At 41.2% G+C, this 16,283-nt stretch overlaps 1 protein-coding gene across 1 annotated transcript in view; it reads right to left on the bottom strand.

The window, feature by feature from the left end:
* Der-2 (Derlin 2) overlaps positions 1–16,283 on the bottom strand; it is an 18,656-nt gene extending 2,373 nt beyond the window's left edge. Inside the window, exons 1-4 of the mRNA XM_076184803.1 lie at positions 16,001–16,283; positions 5,633–5,698; positions 5,362–5,505; positions 4,878–5,024 (exon numbers count right to left, since the gene is read on the bottom strand). Of these exons, the coding sequence (XP_076040918.1) occupies positions 4,878–5,024; positions 5,362–5,505; positions 5,633–5,698; positions 16,001–16,093 (450 nt within the window). The 5' untranslated portion in view covers positions 16,094–16,283. The remainder of the gene's footprint in view (positions 1–4,877; positions 5,025–5,361; positions 5,506–5,632; positions 5,699–16,000) is intronic.

Here is a 16,283-nt window from a genome sequence, read left to right as displayed (position 1 = left end):
CTCACTCTATCCAACCTTAGTAATACCTATCATGCTTCTCAGGCATTTCATCTCAAACACATTTAAACTCTTCCTTTCTTATATTCCATGTTTCTGCCCCATACAGTACTGTCAGTACAATTACCCCTTCATACAATCTCCTCTTAGCATCCATTCCCAAATGTCTATTTTTCATTACACTTTTTAATCCACCAAGGCATTTACTTGCTTCTCTCAATCTACATTCTACCTCCACCTCCACTCCTCCCTTTTCCACCACATTTGCATCCAAATATCTAAAGCTATCCACTTCCTCCAGTCTCACTTAATGCTCACTTCCAGTCTGCTGCCACTTTCTCCCCTTGTACATCTCATGACCTTACTTTTACCTACATTTATCTTCAACTTCCTTCTTTCACACACACCTTCCCAAACTCTGTCACTAACCTCCTTAATTCCTCCTTTGATCCTGCTACATGCAGTGTTGTCAGCAAACAACAACTGACTCATCTCCCATTTTGCTCAATTTTCTTTAATTATATCCAATCCCCTGCCCATTTCCCTTGCATTTACCTCTTGCACCACCCAATCCATCTATAAATTGAACAGCCATGGCAACATGACACATCCCTGGCAAAGTCCCATTTTTACCTCAAACCATTCATACATACATACAAGGGAGGTAGCCAAAAAGAAAAAGCCATAAAAACCATTCCCACCCATTCCATCCCTAAATACACTCCACTCCTCTCCCTCTTATCTTAGCACCTCCTGGATGATGGGTCATCCCTGCATCTTGTCCACTGACCTGGGTCAGAGGAAGTGTTGCAAGACACAGCACGTCCACAGCAAGGCTGCTTCATTAAATCGACAACCCCCCCTCTCCATCCCCTCATGCAGAAAAGGAGAAGACGGGGAGAAATCCCTTCGGGCTGCATCAAATTTTTCTCTCACATACTACCTCACCCCCCTACCCATTCCACCTCATGCATCACATCATCATCCATATACAACCATTCTCCATTCACCTGTCTTCTGTCCTCTCCCGTCCTTCCTCAACAGACATTCCCCTCTTCCCCAAAGCCCTTTCACCCCATCCATCCATCTCATCCTAGGTCGCCACCTCATGTTCACTCCTTCCACATCTGCCTTCCATACCTCTTTTACTAGTCTTTCTTCACTCATTCTTTCCATGTGTCCAAACCATCCTAATACTCTTTCATCCACCCTATCTCCCAACTCCCTTACCACCCTTGTTCTCCTCCTCACCTCCTCATTTCTCACTCTATCCAGCCTAGTAACCCCAATCATACTTCTCAGACATCTCATCTCAAACACATTCAAACTCCTCTCTTCCTCTTTTATGTTCCATGTTTCTGTCGCATACAGTGCTGTTGGCACAATCACTCCTTCATACAGTCTCCTCTTAGCCTCCATCCCCAAATGTCTATTCCTCATTACACTTTTTAATTCACCAAAGCATTTACTCGCTTCTCTCAATCTACATTCTACCTCCACCACTCCACCCTTTCCTGCCACATTCGCAACCAAGTAACTAAAACTATCCACTTCCTCCAGTCGCTCTCCCTTAGTGCTCACTTCCAGTCTGCTGCCACTTTCACCCTTTTATACATGTTATCACCTTACTTTTACCCACATTTATCTTCAACTTTCTTCTTTCACGCACTCTCCCAAACTCTGCCACCAACTTCCTCAATCCCTCCTCTGATCCTGCTACAAGCGCAGTGTCGTCCGCTAACAATAGCTGGCTCACCTCCCACTTTTCTCCATTTTCTTTAAACATCTCCAATCCCTGATCCACCACCCATGCATTTACCTCTTGCACCACCCCATCTATGTATAAGTTGAACAGCCAGGGTGACATAACGCATCCCTGACGAAGTCCCACCTTTACGTTGAACCACTCACTCTCTCCACTTCTAATCCTGACACATGCTCTACTACTCTCGTAAAAACTCTTGACCGCTCCTAGAAGCTTTCCTCCTATCCCATATATCTGCAAACCCTCCCACAGTGCCTTCCTGTCAACCCTGTCATAAGCCTTTTCCAGATCCATAAAAGCCCAAAAAACATCCTTACCTTTTCCTATAGCTTTCTCACATATCTGTCTTACTACAAAAATCTGATCTACGCAACCTCTACCTGTCCTGAATCCACTGTTCCTCTCCTAATCCTCTCAATCAAGATCCTCCCAAAAGCCTTCCAACTACACTTAACCCTTTCCATACGGTGACGCCTATGTAGGCGTCATGAGGAGCAAGTGGGTACGCGAGGCTGCTATATTGACGTCTTGATTATATTTATTGTAAATATACCTGCGTGACCCCCATACTCTGTAAACTGGCTTCATCATATTTTCTATGGTTATCAAAATTCATGGGTGAAAGAGAACGAGCATTACAGGGGTTACTTTATTTTTCATAATGCGAGTATTATGACTTTTTCATACAAGGGAGGTAGCCAAAATGAGGAATAGACATTTGGGAATGGATGCTAAGAGGAGACTGTATGAAGGGGTGATTGTGCCAAAGGCACTGTATGGGGCAGAAACATGGAACATAAGAGAAGAAGAGAGAAGGAGTTTGAATGTGTTTGAGATGAGGTGTCTGAGAAGTATGATGGGGGTTACTAGGCTAGATAGAGTGAGAAATGAGGTGGTGAGGAGGAGAACAGGGGTGAAAAAGGAGCTGGGAGATAGTTGTTGATGAAAGAATATTAGGATGGTTTGGACACATGGAAAGAATGAGTGAAGAAAGACTAGTAAAAGAGGTGTGGAAGGCAGATGTGGAGGGAGTGAACATGAGGGGACGTCCTAGGATGAGGTGGATGGATGGGGTGAAGGGGGCTTTGGGGAAGAGGGGAATGTCTGTTGAGGAAGGACGGGAGAGGACAGAAGACGGGGGTGAATGGAGAGTGGTTGTATATGGATGATGTTGTGATTGCATGAGGTGGAATGGGCGGGGGGATGGGGGATGAGGTAGTATGTGTGAGCAAAATTTGACGCAGCTAGAAGGGATTTCTCCCCATCCTCTCATTTTATGCAATGGGGGGACGGAGAGGGGGGGTCGCCGACTTAATGAAGTGGCCTTGCTATGGTTGTGCTGTGTCTTGCAACAATGCTTCTGACCCAGGGCAGTGGACAAGGTGCAGGGATGACCCGTCATTCAGGAGGTGCTAAGATAAGAGGAAGGGTGGAGGGGTGTGGAGTGTATTCAGGGATGGAATGGGTGGGAATGATTTTGTGCCTTTTTCTTTTAGGCTACCGCCCTTGTAAGGGGGAAAAAGCCTTGGTGTATGTATGTATGAGTATTATGACGCAACATCGCACATATGGCAGCTAATGCTGCCCATGAGATTTTGGCCCGGCGTGAAGAGGTTAAAAGGTAATCCCTCTGAAACTACTACACTCACACTTGTCCCCTTTTCCCTTGTAAAGTGGAACTATACAGGCACTCCTCCAGTCCTCCGGCACTCTACCCTCTCTCCAGCAAACATTAAATAACCTCACCAGCCAGTCCATCACTGTGCCTCCTTTTTTTTTAGACATTCTGCATGGCATCCATCCAGACCAGGTGCCTTACCTGCTCTCATCATCTTAACAACTGCCTTCACTTCATCCTTCCTTATTTCTCCTCCATTTTCCTCACTCATCAGTCATTTTCTTAGCACTTCCCACTGCAACTATCTTTCCCTCCCTATCCTCCTTCACATTTAGTAATACCTTAAAATACTCTGCCCATCTTCCCCTTACTGCCTTCTCTTCCATTATTATCTCTCCATCTGCACCTTTTACCTTTTCTTCTCTACTTGATTCGCCTCCTCTTCCTCTCTTAATTTCTTTCCAAAACATCTTTTTATTACTTTCAAAATTTTCTGTCATACTCTTACCCAATTCACATCTGCTCTCCTCTTTACCTCCTTTACCTTGTGCTTTACTTCTCTTCTTTTTTTTGTACCTCTCATATGACTCCCTTGTCCTATTTTGTAACCAATCTGTGAAAGTTTGCTTCTTCTCTTCTACAACATTCTGCTCTCCATTTATAATTCTAACACAGGCTCTACTACTCTCATAGTCAAAAAATCTTGTCTCCAATATTTTTCTATCAATCTATATACCAATATTTTTTGTTTTGGTGATACATGAGGTGGAATGGGTGGGGGGATGGGGGGTGAAGTAGTATGTGTGAGAAAAATTTTGACGCAGCCCGAAAGGATTTCTCCCCGTCTTCTCCTTTTCTGCATGGGGGGCCGGAGAGGGGGGGTCGCTGATTTAATGAAGCAGCCTTGCTGTGGATGTGCTGTGACTTGCGACACTGCCTCTGACCCAGGGCAGTGGACAAGGTGCAGGGATGACCCATCATCCAGGAGGTGCTAAGATAAGAGGGAGGGTGGAGGGGGGTGGAGTGTATTTAGGGATGGAATGGGTGGGAATGGTTTTATGCCTTTTTCTTTTTGGCTACCTCCTTTGTAAGGGGGAAAAAGTCTTGGTATATGTATGTATGTACATACCAATATGCTTTTTCCCCCTAACAAGGAGGGTAGCCAACCAGGGTATGCACCCATCCCCACCTGTCCCATTCCCATCCATCACTCATTTCCCTTTTATCTTAGCTCTAAATGTAATGAGTACCATTCTAAAAAACATTTGCCTCTTATGAACATTTATCATATATACAAAAGAGAATCTACAATGATAATACATGAATTATAAGCTACAGTATTAAAGTCATTTACATAATCTTACCAAAAATATATACTAATGGTTTTATCAATGTAAACAATATGATGCAGGTAACATGGCTACTCTTCAATATATAAAACTTATCAAATGCATTTCTTTACCTCAATAAAAAAACTTCTATTTTACTTGACTTTACCTGGAAATTGAGGAGGCCAAAGAAATTCATGCGCACAAATGGGTTACGTCTGGCCCATACATATACGAGCATGATGGTGAATGCTTGACCAAGGAACAGAAGTGAGCAAAACATGGCAGTGACCAGCATACAAATACCACCAAATACCTGAAAATGTTTCAAAATGTGAAACAATAGTTACAGCATTCAACATATCAGACAACATGAAGACCTGACAAATATGGTGAAAATGTTATAGGTAATTTGGTTTCCTATACAACAGAATGTTATCATTACACTTCAATATCAGTATGGAGGAATGAAGATGCATCATTAACATATGAACAGATGAAAGAGTAAAAACTATAAATTTTTACCAAATACCCTATCAGCACAGCTCCCTTCCTGAATACTGTACTACAATTATGCAAATTAGGTAAACACACATTATGGATATATCCTGAGCCATTTGAATTATACAAAACAGTGGGTATCTATGACTTACCATCATGAGTACAAAATCAGCAGTTCTACCTCTGAAAGAACCTTCTTCAAGCATTCTGCAGTATCGGTATGTGAATATCATATTAAACAAAAAATTAAACCCTATGGCTCCAAAGAAAAGAAATGTTGTCACAAGTCTCCACAACTGCAAAAGAGAAAAGCACTATACTTGCTTATTTGCTTACAACTTAGCCACTAAATTTACACATGACTAAATATTCACTTTTTTTTTCCTACAATGCTATTCAAAACTAACCAAGAATTTTACTTACCTGGTAATTTCTGAAAATGAGTATGGGGTTGAAATATAGTTGGAATGGGGACACCAAGTCCAGTTGCTGTTAACAAGAAACAAAGAATAAAAATAAGCATCCTTTGAATATACACCAATCCATAACATCTATCTACATACTAAGGTCTTTTTTCCCTTTAAATGGGAGGTTGTCAAGTCAAAAGGCATGTGTCCACTCCCATCCATCACCCTTTCCTTCATCTCATCTTAGCTCCTTGTGGATGAGGGGACATCCCTGTCCCCCACCCACTGCCCTGGGTCAGAATCAATGCAGCAAGGCAGAGTACATCCAGAGCAAGGCCTCTTCACTTGACCTGTGACACCCCCATCTCTGTCTCCTCATGCAGAAAATATAGAGAATGGAGAGAAATCCCCTTAGGTTATGTCAAAATATGTTAAATGCATAAAAAGGTATATAAAATCTTAAGTTCACGAGTAATATAAAATCAACTAATGATCCATACATCATATGGTAGATAAAACTAGTCATACTGCTTTGGTGGGGACAAAAGAATACTCCCACCAAGTATTTCCACTTGGATCGTAAGAGGCAAGAAAAAAAGGGACAGGGATTGGGACCAGGCATCCTTCTCCCTGTAGCCCCACAGGGGACATTCCTAAAAAAAGTAAAGGCATAAGAGGGCCTAGGAGTTTTCCAACCAGCACCATAAGGTTTGGGTCTTTTAATGTGCGTGGATGTGGTACAGATGAGAGTAAAAGGGAAGAGATAGGTAGTATGTTTGTGAGAAGTTAGATGTGTTGGCTTTAAATGAAACTAAGTTGAGAGGGAAGGGCGAGTATAAGTTTGGGAGTGTAAGTGGGAGGTTATCAGGAGTGAAGAGAGGGCGAGGGAGAGAAGGGGTGGCTATACTAGTAAGTGAAGAGATAGGTAAATGTGTAGTGGAGCAGAAGGAGGTTTCCTCAAGGATAATGTGGATGAAGGTGAAACTGGGAAAGGAGATGTGGGTTTTTGTAAGTGCATATGGGTCTGGTAGTGAGAAGACTGTAGAAGAAAGGGAGGCTTTTTGGATAGATTTAAATGAGTGCATAGAGGGATTAGGGAGAAATGTCAATGTAATAGTACTGGGAGATCTTAATGCTAGGGTAGGAAATGAACCAACTGATGGAGTGGTTGGGAAATGTGGAGTTCCAGGAAAGAATCGTAGTGGAGAGTTGATGGTGGAGATGTGTCTAGAAATAGTTGATGATAGCAAATACAGTGTTTCATAAGAAAGTCAAGCATAAGTACACATGGGAGAGAGTGGTGGATGGAGTGTTAATGGACTATGTAGTGGTAGATAGGAGTATAATACGAAGAGTTGAGGATATACATGTGCTAAGGGGAGAGGGTGGGGGAATATCAGATAATTTTTGGTGGAAGGTAAGTTGAGAGTGGAGGATAGATGGAGAAAGAGGAAAAGGACAAAAGATAGGGAGGTGCTTAGAGTGAACTCTTTAAATGAAAAGGAAACGGAGCGGTACAATAAGGAGCTGAGAGAGGAGTGGGAGGGAGTGAAAGATAGTGAAGCTAGGAGTGGAGGAGGAATGGGGATGTTTCAAGGAGAGAGTCACAAAGTGTGCAAAGATGATGTGTGGAACAAGAAGGAAAGGAGGAAATACAAGGAAGGGTAGTGAATGGTGGGATGAGGAAACAAAGAAAGTTGTAGAAGAGAAGAAGCGAGCTTTCACAGATTGGTTACAAAATAGGACGAGGGAGTCATATGAGAGGTACAAAGAAAAGAGAAGAGAAGTAAAGCACAAGGTAAAGGAGGTAAAGAGGAGAGCAGATGTGAAATTGGATAAGAGTATGACAGAAATTTTTGAAAGTATCAAAAAGATGTTTTGGAAAGAAATTAAGAGAGGAAGAGGAGGCGAATCAAGTAGAGAAGAAAAGGTAAAAGGTGCAGATGGAGAGATGATAATGGAAGAGAAGGCAGTAAGGGGAAGATGGGCAGAATATTTTAGGGAGTTGCTAAATGTGAAGGAGGATAGGGAGGGAAAGATAGTTGCAGTGGGAAATGCTAAGAAAATGACCGTGATGAGTGAGGAAAATGGAGGAGAAATAAGGAAGGATGAAGTGAAGACAGTTGTTAAGATGATGAAAGCAGGTAAGGCACCTGGTCTGAATGGATGCCATGCAGATTGTCTAAAAAAAGGAGTTACAGTGATGGTGGACTGGCTGGTGAGGTTACTTAATGTTTGCTGGAGAGAGGGTAGAGTGCCAGAGGACTGGAGGAGTACCTGTATAGTTCCACTTTACAAGGGAAAAGGGGACAAGTGTGAGTGTACTTTCAGAGGGATTACCTTGTTAAGTGTAGTTGGGAAGGCTTATGGGAGGATCTTGATTGAGAGGATTAGGAGAGGAACAGAGGGAGTAATTGGTGAGGAACAGTGTGGATTTAGGACGGGTAGAGGTTGTGTAGATCAGATCTTTGTGGCAAGACAGATATGTGAGAAAGCTATAGGAAAGGGGAAGTATGTTTTTTTGGGTTTTTATGGATCTGGAAAAGGCTTACAACAGGTTAGACAGGGAAGCACTGTGGGAGGTTTTGCAGATATATGGGATAGGAGGAAAGCTTCTAGGAGCTGTCTAGAGTTTTTACGAGAGTAGTATAACATGTGTCAGGATTAGAAATGGAGAGAGTGAGTGGTTCGAGGTAAAGGTGGGACTTAGTCAGGGATTCAGGGATGCGTTATGTCACACTGGCTGTTCAACTTGTACATGGATGGGGTGGTGTGAGAGGTAAATGCATGGGTGGTGGGCCAGGGATTGGAGATGGTTAAAGAAAATGGAGAAAACTGGGAGGTGAGCCAGCTGTTGTTTGCGGACGACACTGCGCTTGTGGCAGGATCAGAGGAGGGATTGATGAAGTTGGTGACAGAGTTTAGGAGAGTGTGTAAAAGAAGAAAGCTGAAGATAAATGAGGGTAAAAGTAAGGTGATGAGATGTACAAGGGTTGGGAGTGGCAGCGGACTGGAAGTGAGCATTAAGGGAGAGCGACTGGAGGAAGTGGATAGTTTTAGATACTTGGGTGCAAATGTGGCAGGAAAAGGTGGAGTGGAGGTGGAGGTAGAATGTAGATTGAGAGAAGCGAGTAAATGCCTTGGTGAATTAAAAAGTGTAATGATGAATAGACATTTGGGAATGGATGCTAAGAGGAGACTGTATGAAGGAGTGATTGTGCCAACAGCACTGTGTGGGGCAGAAACATGGAACATAAGAGAGGAAGAGAGAAGGAGTTTGAATGTGTTTGAGATGAGGTGTCTGAGAAGTATGATGGGGGTTACTAGGCTAGACAGAGTGAGAAATGAGGTGAGGAGGAGAACAAGGGTGGAAAGGGAGTTGGGAGATAGGGTGTATGTAAGAGTATTAGGATGGTTTGGACACATGGAAAGAATGAGTGAAGAAAGACTAGTAAAAGAGGTATGGAAGGCAGATGTGGAGGGAGTGAACATGAGGGGACGTCCTAGGATGAGATGGATGGATGGGGTGAAGGGGGCTTTGGGGAAGAGGGGAATGTCTGTTGAGGAAGGACGGGAGAGGACAGAAGACGGGTGAATGGAGAATGGTTGTATATGGATGATGATGTGATGCATGAGGTGGAATGGGTGGGGGGATGGGGGGTGAGGTAGTATGTGTGAGCAAAATTTGATGCAGCCCGAAGGGATTTCTCCCCATCTCCTTTTATGCATGGGGGGACGGAGAGGGGGGGGTCGCCGATTTAATGAAACGGCCTTGATGTGGATGTGATGTGACTTGTGACACTACCTCTGACCCAGGGCAGTGAACAAGGTACAGGGATGACCCGTCATCCAGGAGGTGCTAAGATAAGAGGGAGGGTGGAGGGAAGTGGAGTGTATTTAGGGATATGGAATGGGTGGGAATGATTTTATGCCTTTTTCTTTTTGGCTACCTCCCTTGAAAGGGGGAAAATGCCTTGGTATATGTATGTATGTATATATATATATAAAATAAATAAACAAAACATTAATGGGAGATCAATGATCAGTATTTACTAGTGATAGTCCTACTGGATGGGTGTCATAGAGAATTATCTTTGTCATACTTAAAAGCCATGAATACTGTATCAGAGCTAGGCCCAAAATCTCTATGAACAAGTGTATTTCTTCCATCTTTTCAACACTCAACAATGATATTTAACCTACTCACACAGGACCTTCCCACCTTAAACCTAGAGCACATAAAAGTTCTCACATATGCAGTTGGCCTAACAATAACAACCCAACACTACCATAACTCCCTCCTATTTGACTTCATCTTTACTACAGACTAACTTCAAGTTATCAGAAAATATACATACACCAAGGGCCTTTTCCCCCTTACAAGGGAGGTAGCCAAAGTCAAAGGCATAAATCCACACCCACCCATTTCATCCCCACATACTCCACTCCCATTCATCATCCCTCTCTCCCTTTTTTCTTGGCTCCTACTGGATGACAGGCCATCCCTGCATCTTGCCCACTGCCCTGGGTCAGAAGCAATGTGGCACGACACAACACATCCACAGCAAGGCCACTTCATTTAATCAGCTCCCTCCCCACTCTCCATCCCCTCATGCAGAAAAAGAGAAGATGGGGAGAAATCCCTTTGGGCTGCATCAAAATATCATTCAGACATACTCCCTCACCCCCATCCCCCACCCACTACCTTCCATGCATCACAGCATTATCCATATACAACCATTCTCCACTCACCCCTATCTTCTGTCTTCTCCGTTCCTTCTTCAACAGACATCATTCTCTTTCCCTATGCCTCTTTTACCCTATCCATCCATCTCATCCTTGATTGCCCCCTCATGTTCACTCTCTACACCTCTTTTACTAACCTTTCTTCACTCATTCTTTCCATGTGTCCAAACCATTCTAATACTCTTTTATCAACTCTATCTCCTAACACCCTTCCCACCTCCGCTCTCCTCCTCACCTCTGTTTCTCACTATCCAGTTTAGTAATTCCTTCCATACTTCTCAGGCATTTCATCTCAAACACATTTTAAACTCTTCCTCTCTTATGTTCCATATTTCTACCCCATACAGTGCTGTCGGCACAATCAAACCTTCATACAATCTCCTCTTAGCATCCATTCCCAAATGTCTATTTCTCATTACACTTTTTAATCCCCCAAGGGATTTACTTGCTTCTCTCAATCTACATTCTACCTCTACCTCCACTCCTCCCTTTCCCACTACATTTGCCCTCAAGTATTTAAAGCTATTCACTTCCTCTGGTCTTTCTCCCTTAATACTCCCTTCCAATATGCTGCAATCCTCTCCCCTTGTACATCACATCACCTTATTTCTACCCATGTTTATCTTCAAATTCCTTCTTTCACAAACCTTTCCAAACTCTGCCACCAACCTCCCCAATCCCGCCACAAGCTCAGCATCATCAGCAAACAATGGGCCCATCCCCCACTTCCCTCCACCTTCCCCAACCATCCCAAATCCCCAGCCCACTGTGAACATAAACTGGAAAATAATGCCAGTGATGTATCTTTACTGCATGACAACCAAAGAACAATGTTTTTTTTTTTGTGAAAAAACTATGTATTTTGTTGATAATGTAAGGGTTAGGGCTAAGTCAGGCTAGATTAAGATCGGTTCTCCCAAATACTGACTTGGATTTCCAAAACTTTGCATTCCCCCCCCTTTTTTTTTTACCAACAGATATCAATCCAAATTGACCATCAGGTTATGGTATTCATAGATAAATATACATGGCATGTTTTTTGTTTTTCTGGAGGATTTCCTGCCACAAAATGCCATAACAATAGTGAATCATAGTTCTGGATGGGGAAAAAAAAATGATATGTAAGTGATGATCCTACAAGATGGATGTCACAGAAAATCTCTCCTTCTCACCCATGTTTGAAACCTATTGATATCTTAACATCTTTCTAGTGGTAAACTTCAGACTATGCCTAAGATCTTTCTCTATCAACTTCAATTATTTCCTCCATCTTTTCACATAAGGACAGTGGACAACTGATGTCTCACCTGGATGACCTTTCCCAAGAAGACAGGCAGAAGACATTATGCAATGGGAGAGTAAGAAGGTTGAAACTACCAATGCACCAGCCTATATAATGATGAGCCTGGTAGACAGTTAATAACTCCCCATTCCTCTTTAAACTATAAGAATCCTGTGACATTAATACTGCCCCTTACTAATAAAACACAGAACAGTACAAAGTTTGGTATATTTTTAGAAGTGCACACGTATGTAATATAGCAATATAAAATTAAATAATTTTGTAAATTACAAGAACTTGTTATGTCTTGACTTCTTTAAGTTATGACATAACGTTTTTTTGGCGTAATTGAATATGTACATCGTATTTTTTGTACTGCAGACTTCTACTTTTTCATGGTAATACTTATAGATCCTATAAACACTTTCATGCCTGCTTTTTTTTTATTTTTAATTTGCTATATGACATGAGATATAGGTGTTGCAAGTATGGTCACTTACATCACCCCTTTTTTCTGCGTTTTTTCCAGTTAGATGGAGCCCGTTGCTCTATTTTTCAAGAGCAATATAAAAAAGGCGTGGAAATAAAGATATACCTATTATACACAACCAGAAGCATTTTCAGGCTGCTATTATTGATTAAAATTTTTGGCATATTTTTAATTGCAAATATTTGTGGCTTTGAGATATGAGTGTTTAAAGTTTCCAGCATTGTACATCTCTATTATTTATTGTGCAATTTTTATTATATTCACACACATTATTATATAATGTATATTAAATAAATTGACAGTAAATATTTTCATATATATACATATCTACTATATATATTACATTAAAATATATTCATTAATCGCCAAGCGGTCCTTTTCATAATTGAAGATTTTGCACTTTTACAGGTTTAAAACCTCACTGCTGGGGTGTCATCAGTTTGTCAAATCGTTGCAGTGGTTTATTTTTACCAGCAATGAGCGCCTTCCCTCTGCTCAATGACAAATTACCAAACAGGTGTTTGATTATCCTACACAGGCGCAACTCCAGATCTGTACGTTTCTCCTTCACCAGCTATTTTCTCTTCCTCCTCCTGAATTTTCCTCATCTTCTTCTCTTCATTTGGAAGAAAGCACTTCGTCAGCTGTGGTGGTATTTGGTGGTGAAGATGGTGTTGGCGGTGGAGGTGGTGGTGACGTGCAAGGCGGTGGCATCCCTCCTCCAAGCCTCTCACGCCTTGCCCTCCCTCTAGCACAACTTTCCACAAGAACACAATATCACCACAGTCAGTGAGGTGTTTATGCATCAATCTATGCTGATGCCAGACGTACAAAAATATAGCAGTTTCATGGAATTAGACAAGTGAAACCAAGACATATTTATAGATATTTAGGACCTATTCTTGCATGAGCCATTTAAATTGACACACTTTCCAGGCCCTTTAACCGCTTCACTCCGGGCCAAAATACTGCGGTCAGCATTAGCTGCCAGACGTACAATGTTGCGTCATAATACTCGCATCATAAAAATAGTCACCGCTTGTATCGATAGTTCTCTCTTTCACCCGTGAATTTTGATAACCATAGAAAATGTGATGAAGCCAGTTTAGAGAGTATGTCAGTTATGCAGGGACAACTACAATATAATCAAGACGCCGATATGGCAGCCTTGCGTATCCACTTGCTCCTCATGCTGCCTCCGTAGGCGGCACCGTATGGAAGAGGTTAAACTCCCTCCATTACACTGGGGAGGAAAAAGTCGTTCACATTTTGCTTTTAGGATATTTATATTATTCAAATATTCCCATATCTAAACTTCGATTTTTTAGTGAAAATTTCATGATTCTAGGTGTAAAATCCCCCCTTAACCTACTAACCTAGCCTAAACCTACCTACATAACCTGCATTTAGTAAAGCAGTACCTGTAATTCTAAGGGTCATCAGGGTCATTGTTGTTGTCCCGACTTCTAAATCTATCAAAACAAAGACGGCATCTAAAGAAGTCGAAGCAACTTCATTTGTTTCTGTATAGGATTTAGCAACATTTTCTGATATTGATTTCTGCCAAGAATTTTTTTTATTACATCGATGTATTATAACTTACATTTTTAATATCTAATTTTCTCATGCTATACCACATAGGTGTGCACTTCTAAAAAAAATACCCAAAGTTCTTTCCCAAAAAGACCTTTGGAATAGTCCATGGACCACTACCAACCACTGTGGAGCAGATGGTTTTGTCTGTGATGCTTAAAGCTTTACTATTTTGAACCAATCAAACCTTATTTTCATGTACACAGATGGTTTACAATAAGAAAAAAGGGTTAATTTATAGTTTCACCCAACCATAGAATTTGATGTGTGGCTTATGTGTTTCTGGTGAGAAATGTTGTGATATGAACGATGGTGTATATCATTTCCGTCGCAAATGTATACTTTTGAAGTAATTAAGTATCAAAATTATGCACTTATGACTACATCTCCCGAACGATGTGGGGCGACGTGTGGGAAATTGGGGTTTTTGGGTGGGGAAGATTAATAAATGGTGTAAAGTGAAGACTAAAGAAATGAAAAAACAAAACATAAAAAAATATCCCATATCGGCGGGTACTGCGCACGGCGCCATGTTTGTTTACTAACGATTGTAAGTATTTGTGAGTAGAAGCGCTAGATTTAGGGAAGACGCTCGCGCAAGACTTGGTAACCGTAAACTAACCTAACCTAACGGAGGTAACTTTAGTTTACTGTTAGGAAGTCTTGCGCTGCTGGAGTGGACTTCACTAAGTGTAACAGATCTAGCGACACCTTTTTCGAATCGTTGGTTAAAAACAAAGATGGCTACTGCTGGACTTCGGCTGTAAAATGTGATTTTTAAGTTTTTTATATTTTGGTAAATATTTAGTTTTGACCATGGGAGGAATATAGCAATAGAAAATTAAATATTAATTTTGTAAAATAAAATGTATCAATGTAATATGCAATGCTGTGTGCGGAAATGCAAATAAAAATACCTTGCTACAAGCTAAATATGCTAATGAACGAAGTCGGTAGCATAGGATCAGGACGCCATGTTTGTTATGGTAGATGCAGACGTCGAAAAAATGAAAGGATGATGAATTCGTCTAAGGTAAACTAAACTAACCTAACCTAACTGGTAAATATTTAGTTTCGACCATGGGAGGAATATAGCAATAGAAAATTAAATATCAATTTGTATACTCCGCAAGCTGAGAGAGTGGTTGAAAAGCCCGCCAACGTCTCTCACGACGACGACAACGAGGACGAGCCGGATGACATCTAATTTGCAGCTAGTGATTTATTAAACACAGGTTAGGTTAGGTTACGTTAGTTTAGTTAAGTTTACCTTAGAAGAATTTATCGTCCTTTCATTTCTTCGACGTCGGCATCTACCATAACAAACATGGCGTACCATTTGTCGTACACGACCGTTACTTAAGAAATGTGTTTTAGCACCTTTTTTGTTTTTCATTTCCGCACACAAAATTGCATATTACGTTGATACATTTTATTTTACAAAATTAATATTTAATTTTCTATTGCTATATTCCTCCCATGCTCAAAACTAAATATTTACCTATATTTTTTAAGTGTTTTTGTTCATTTTATACCTGTTTTGCAACGCACATTACTCCATTTATTAGTCTTCCCCACCCTAAAACCCCGATTTCCCACACGTCCCCCCCGGTGAGGATTAAGATAAGTAGGTTCTCTCAAAACACACTACCAGACCAACTGACCCTCGCAAGGAAGGACAACAGGACTGGCAGCAGCGGTAGTCCACTACGGCTGTGAGGATCGACCTCAGAACTTCACTAAGTAAACTAAGTAAGTGCATAACTTCAATATTCAATTACTTCAAAAGTACGCATTTGCAACGGAAATGTACACCATGAGGCATGACCATTGTTCATATCACAACATTTCTCACCAGAAACACATAAGCCACATATCAAATTCTATGGTTGAGTGAAACTATAAATTGTCCGAAAAAAGCTCCTCGTTCTTGATTGCTGCAACCTTTGACTACTCAACAGGCTAAATTCAGTGTAATAAAAGTGAAAAAAGTAGTCTCGGTGTAGAGTGAATGTAGCAAAGCCTTAATGTTAATTACGTCAACTTTGAGTGAAACCACACCAAATACTGATATCATGTACTATTACAGCATTCAATCAACTATCAGACTTCAATAAAATTTTAAAATAAATCTAAATTCACATTACATTGATGATTGTGCACTCCCATTACAAGGATCTAAAATGATGTAAACTATCTTCTTCGTAACTTCTTACACCACTTAATTATCTACAATTTGATCATTTTACATCATATGTTGTTTATTTTCTTACCACAAGCAATGTTGTGACAACGCAAGCTGTAGTATAGGCCCTAGTAACTGGGGGCATCTGCATATATTCTTGCTGAAATGTTTGATACGCCATCTTTCTGGTTTTTCTCCAATTGTATTAATCTTTATTAACTAGTTTTTTGAACTGTGAGTGCCCAACACTATAACAACTGGGAACCGCCCATTAGTTTTCACATGTCCTACACCACGTTCATGGCTGACAGTCCCGCAGAGGTGACAAGTTGCTGTTGAACAACGCAGCGCTCAGCAGACGTGTGTTTACA

Source organism: Oratosquilla oratoria, chromosome 5 (genome assembly GCF_046742065.1).
Source record: "Oratosquilla oratoria isolate Oo_2021 chromosome 5, ASM4674206v1, whole genome shotgun sequence".
NCBI classification, from domain to species: Eukaryota; Metazoa; Arthropoda; class Malacostraca; order Stomatopoda; family Squillidae; genus Oratosquilla; species Oratosquilla oratoria.
Note: the sequence above shows the minus strand (reverse complement) of the source record. Positions and strands in the feature narration are given on the sequence as shown.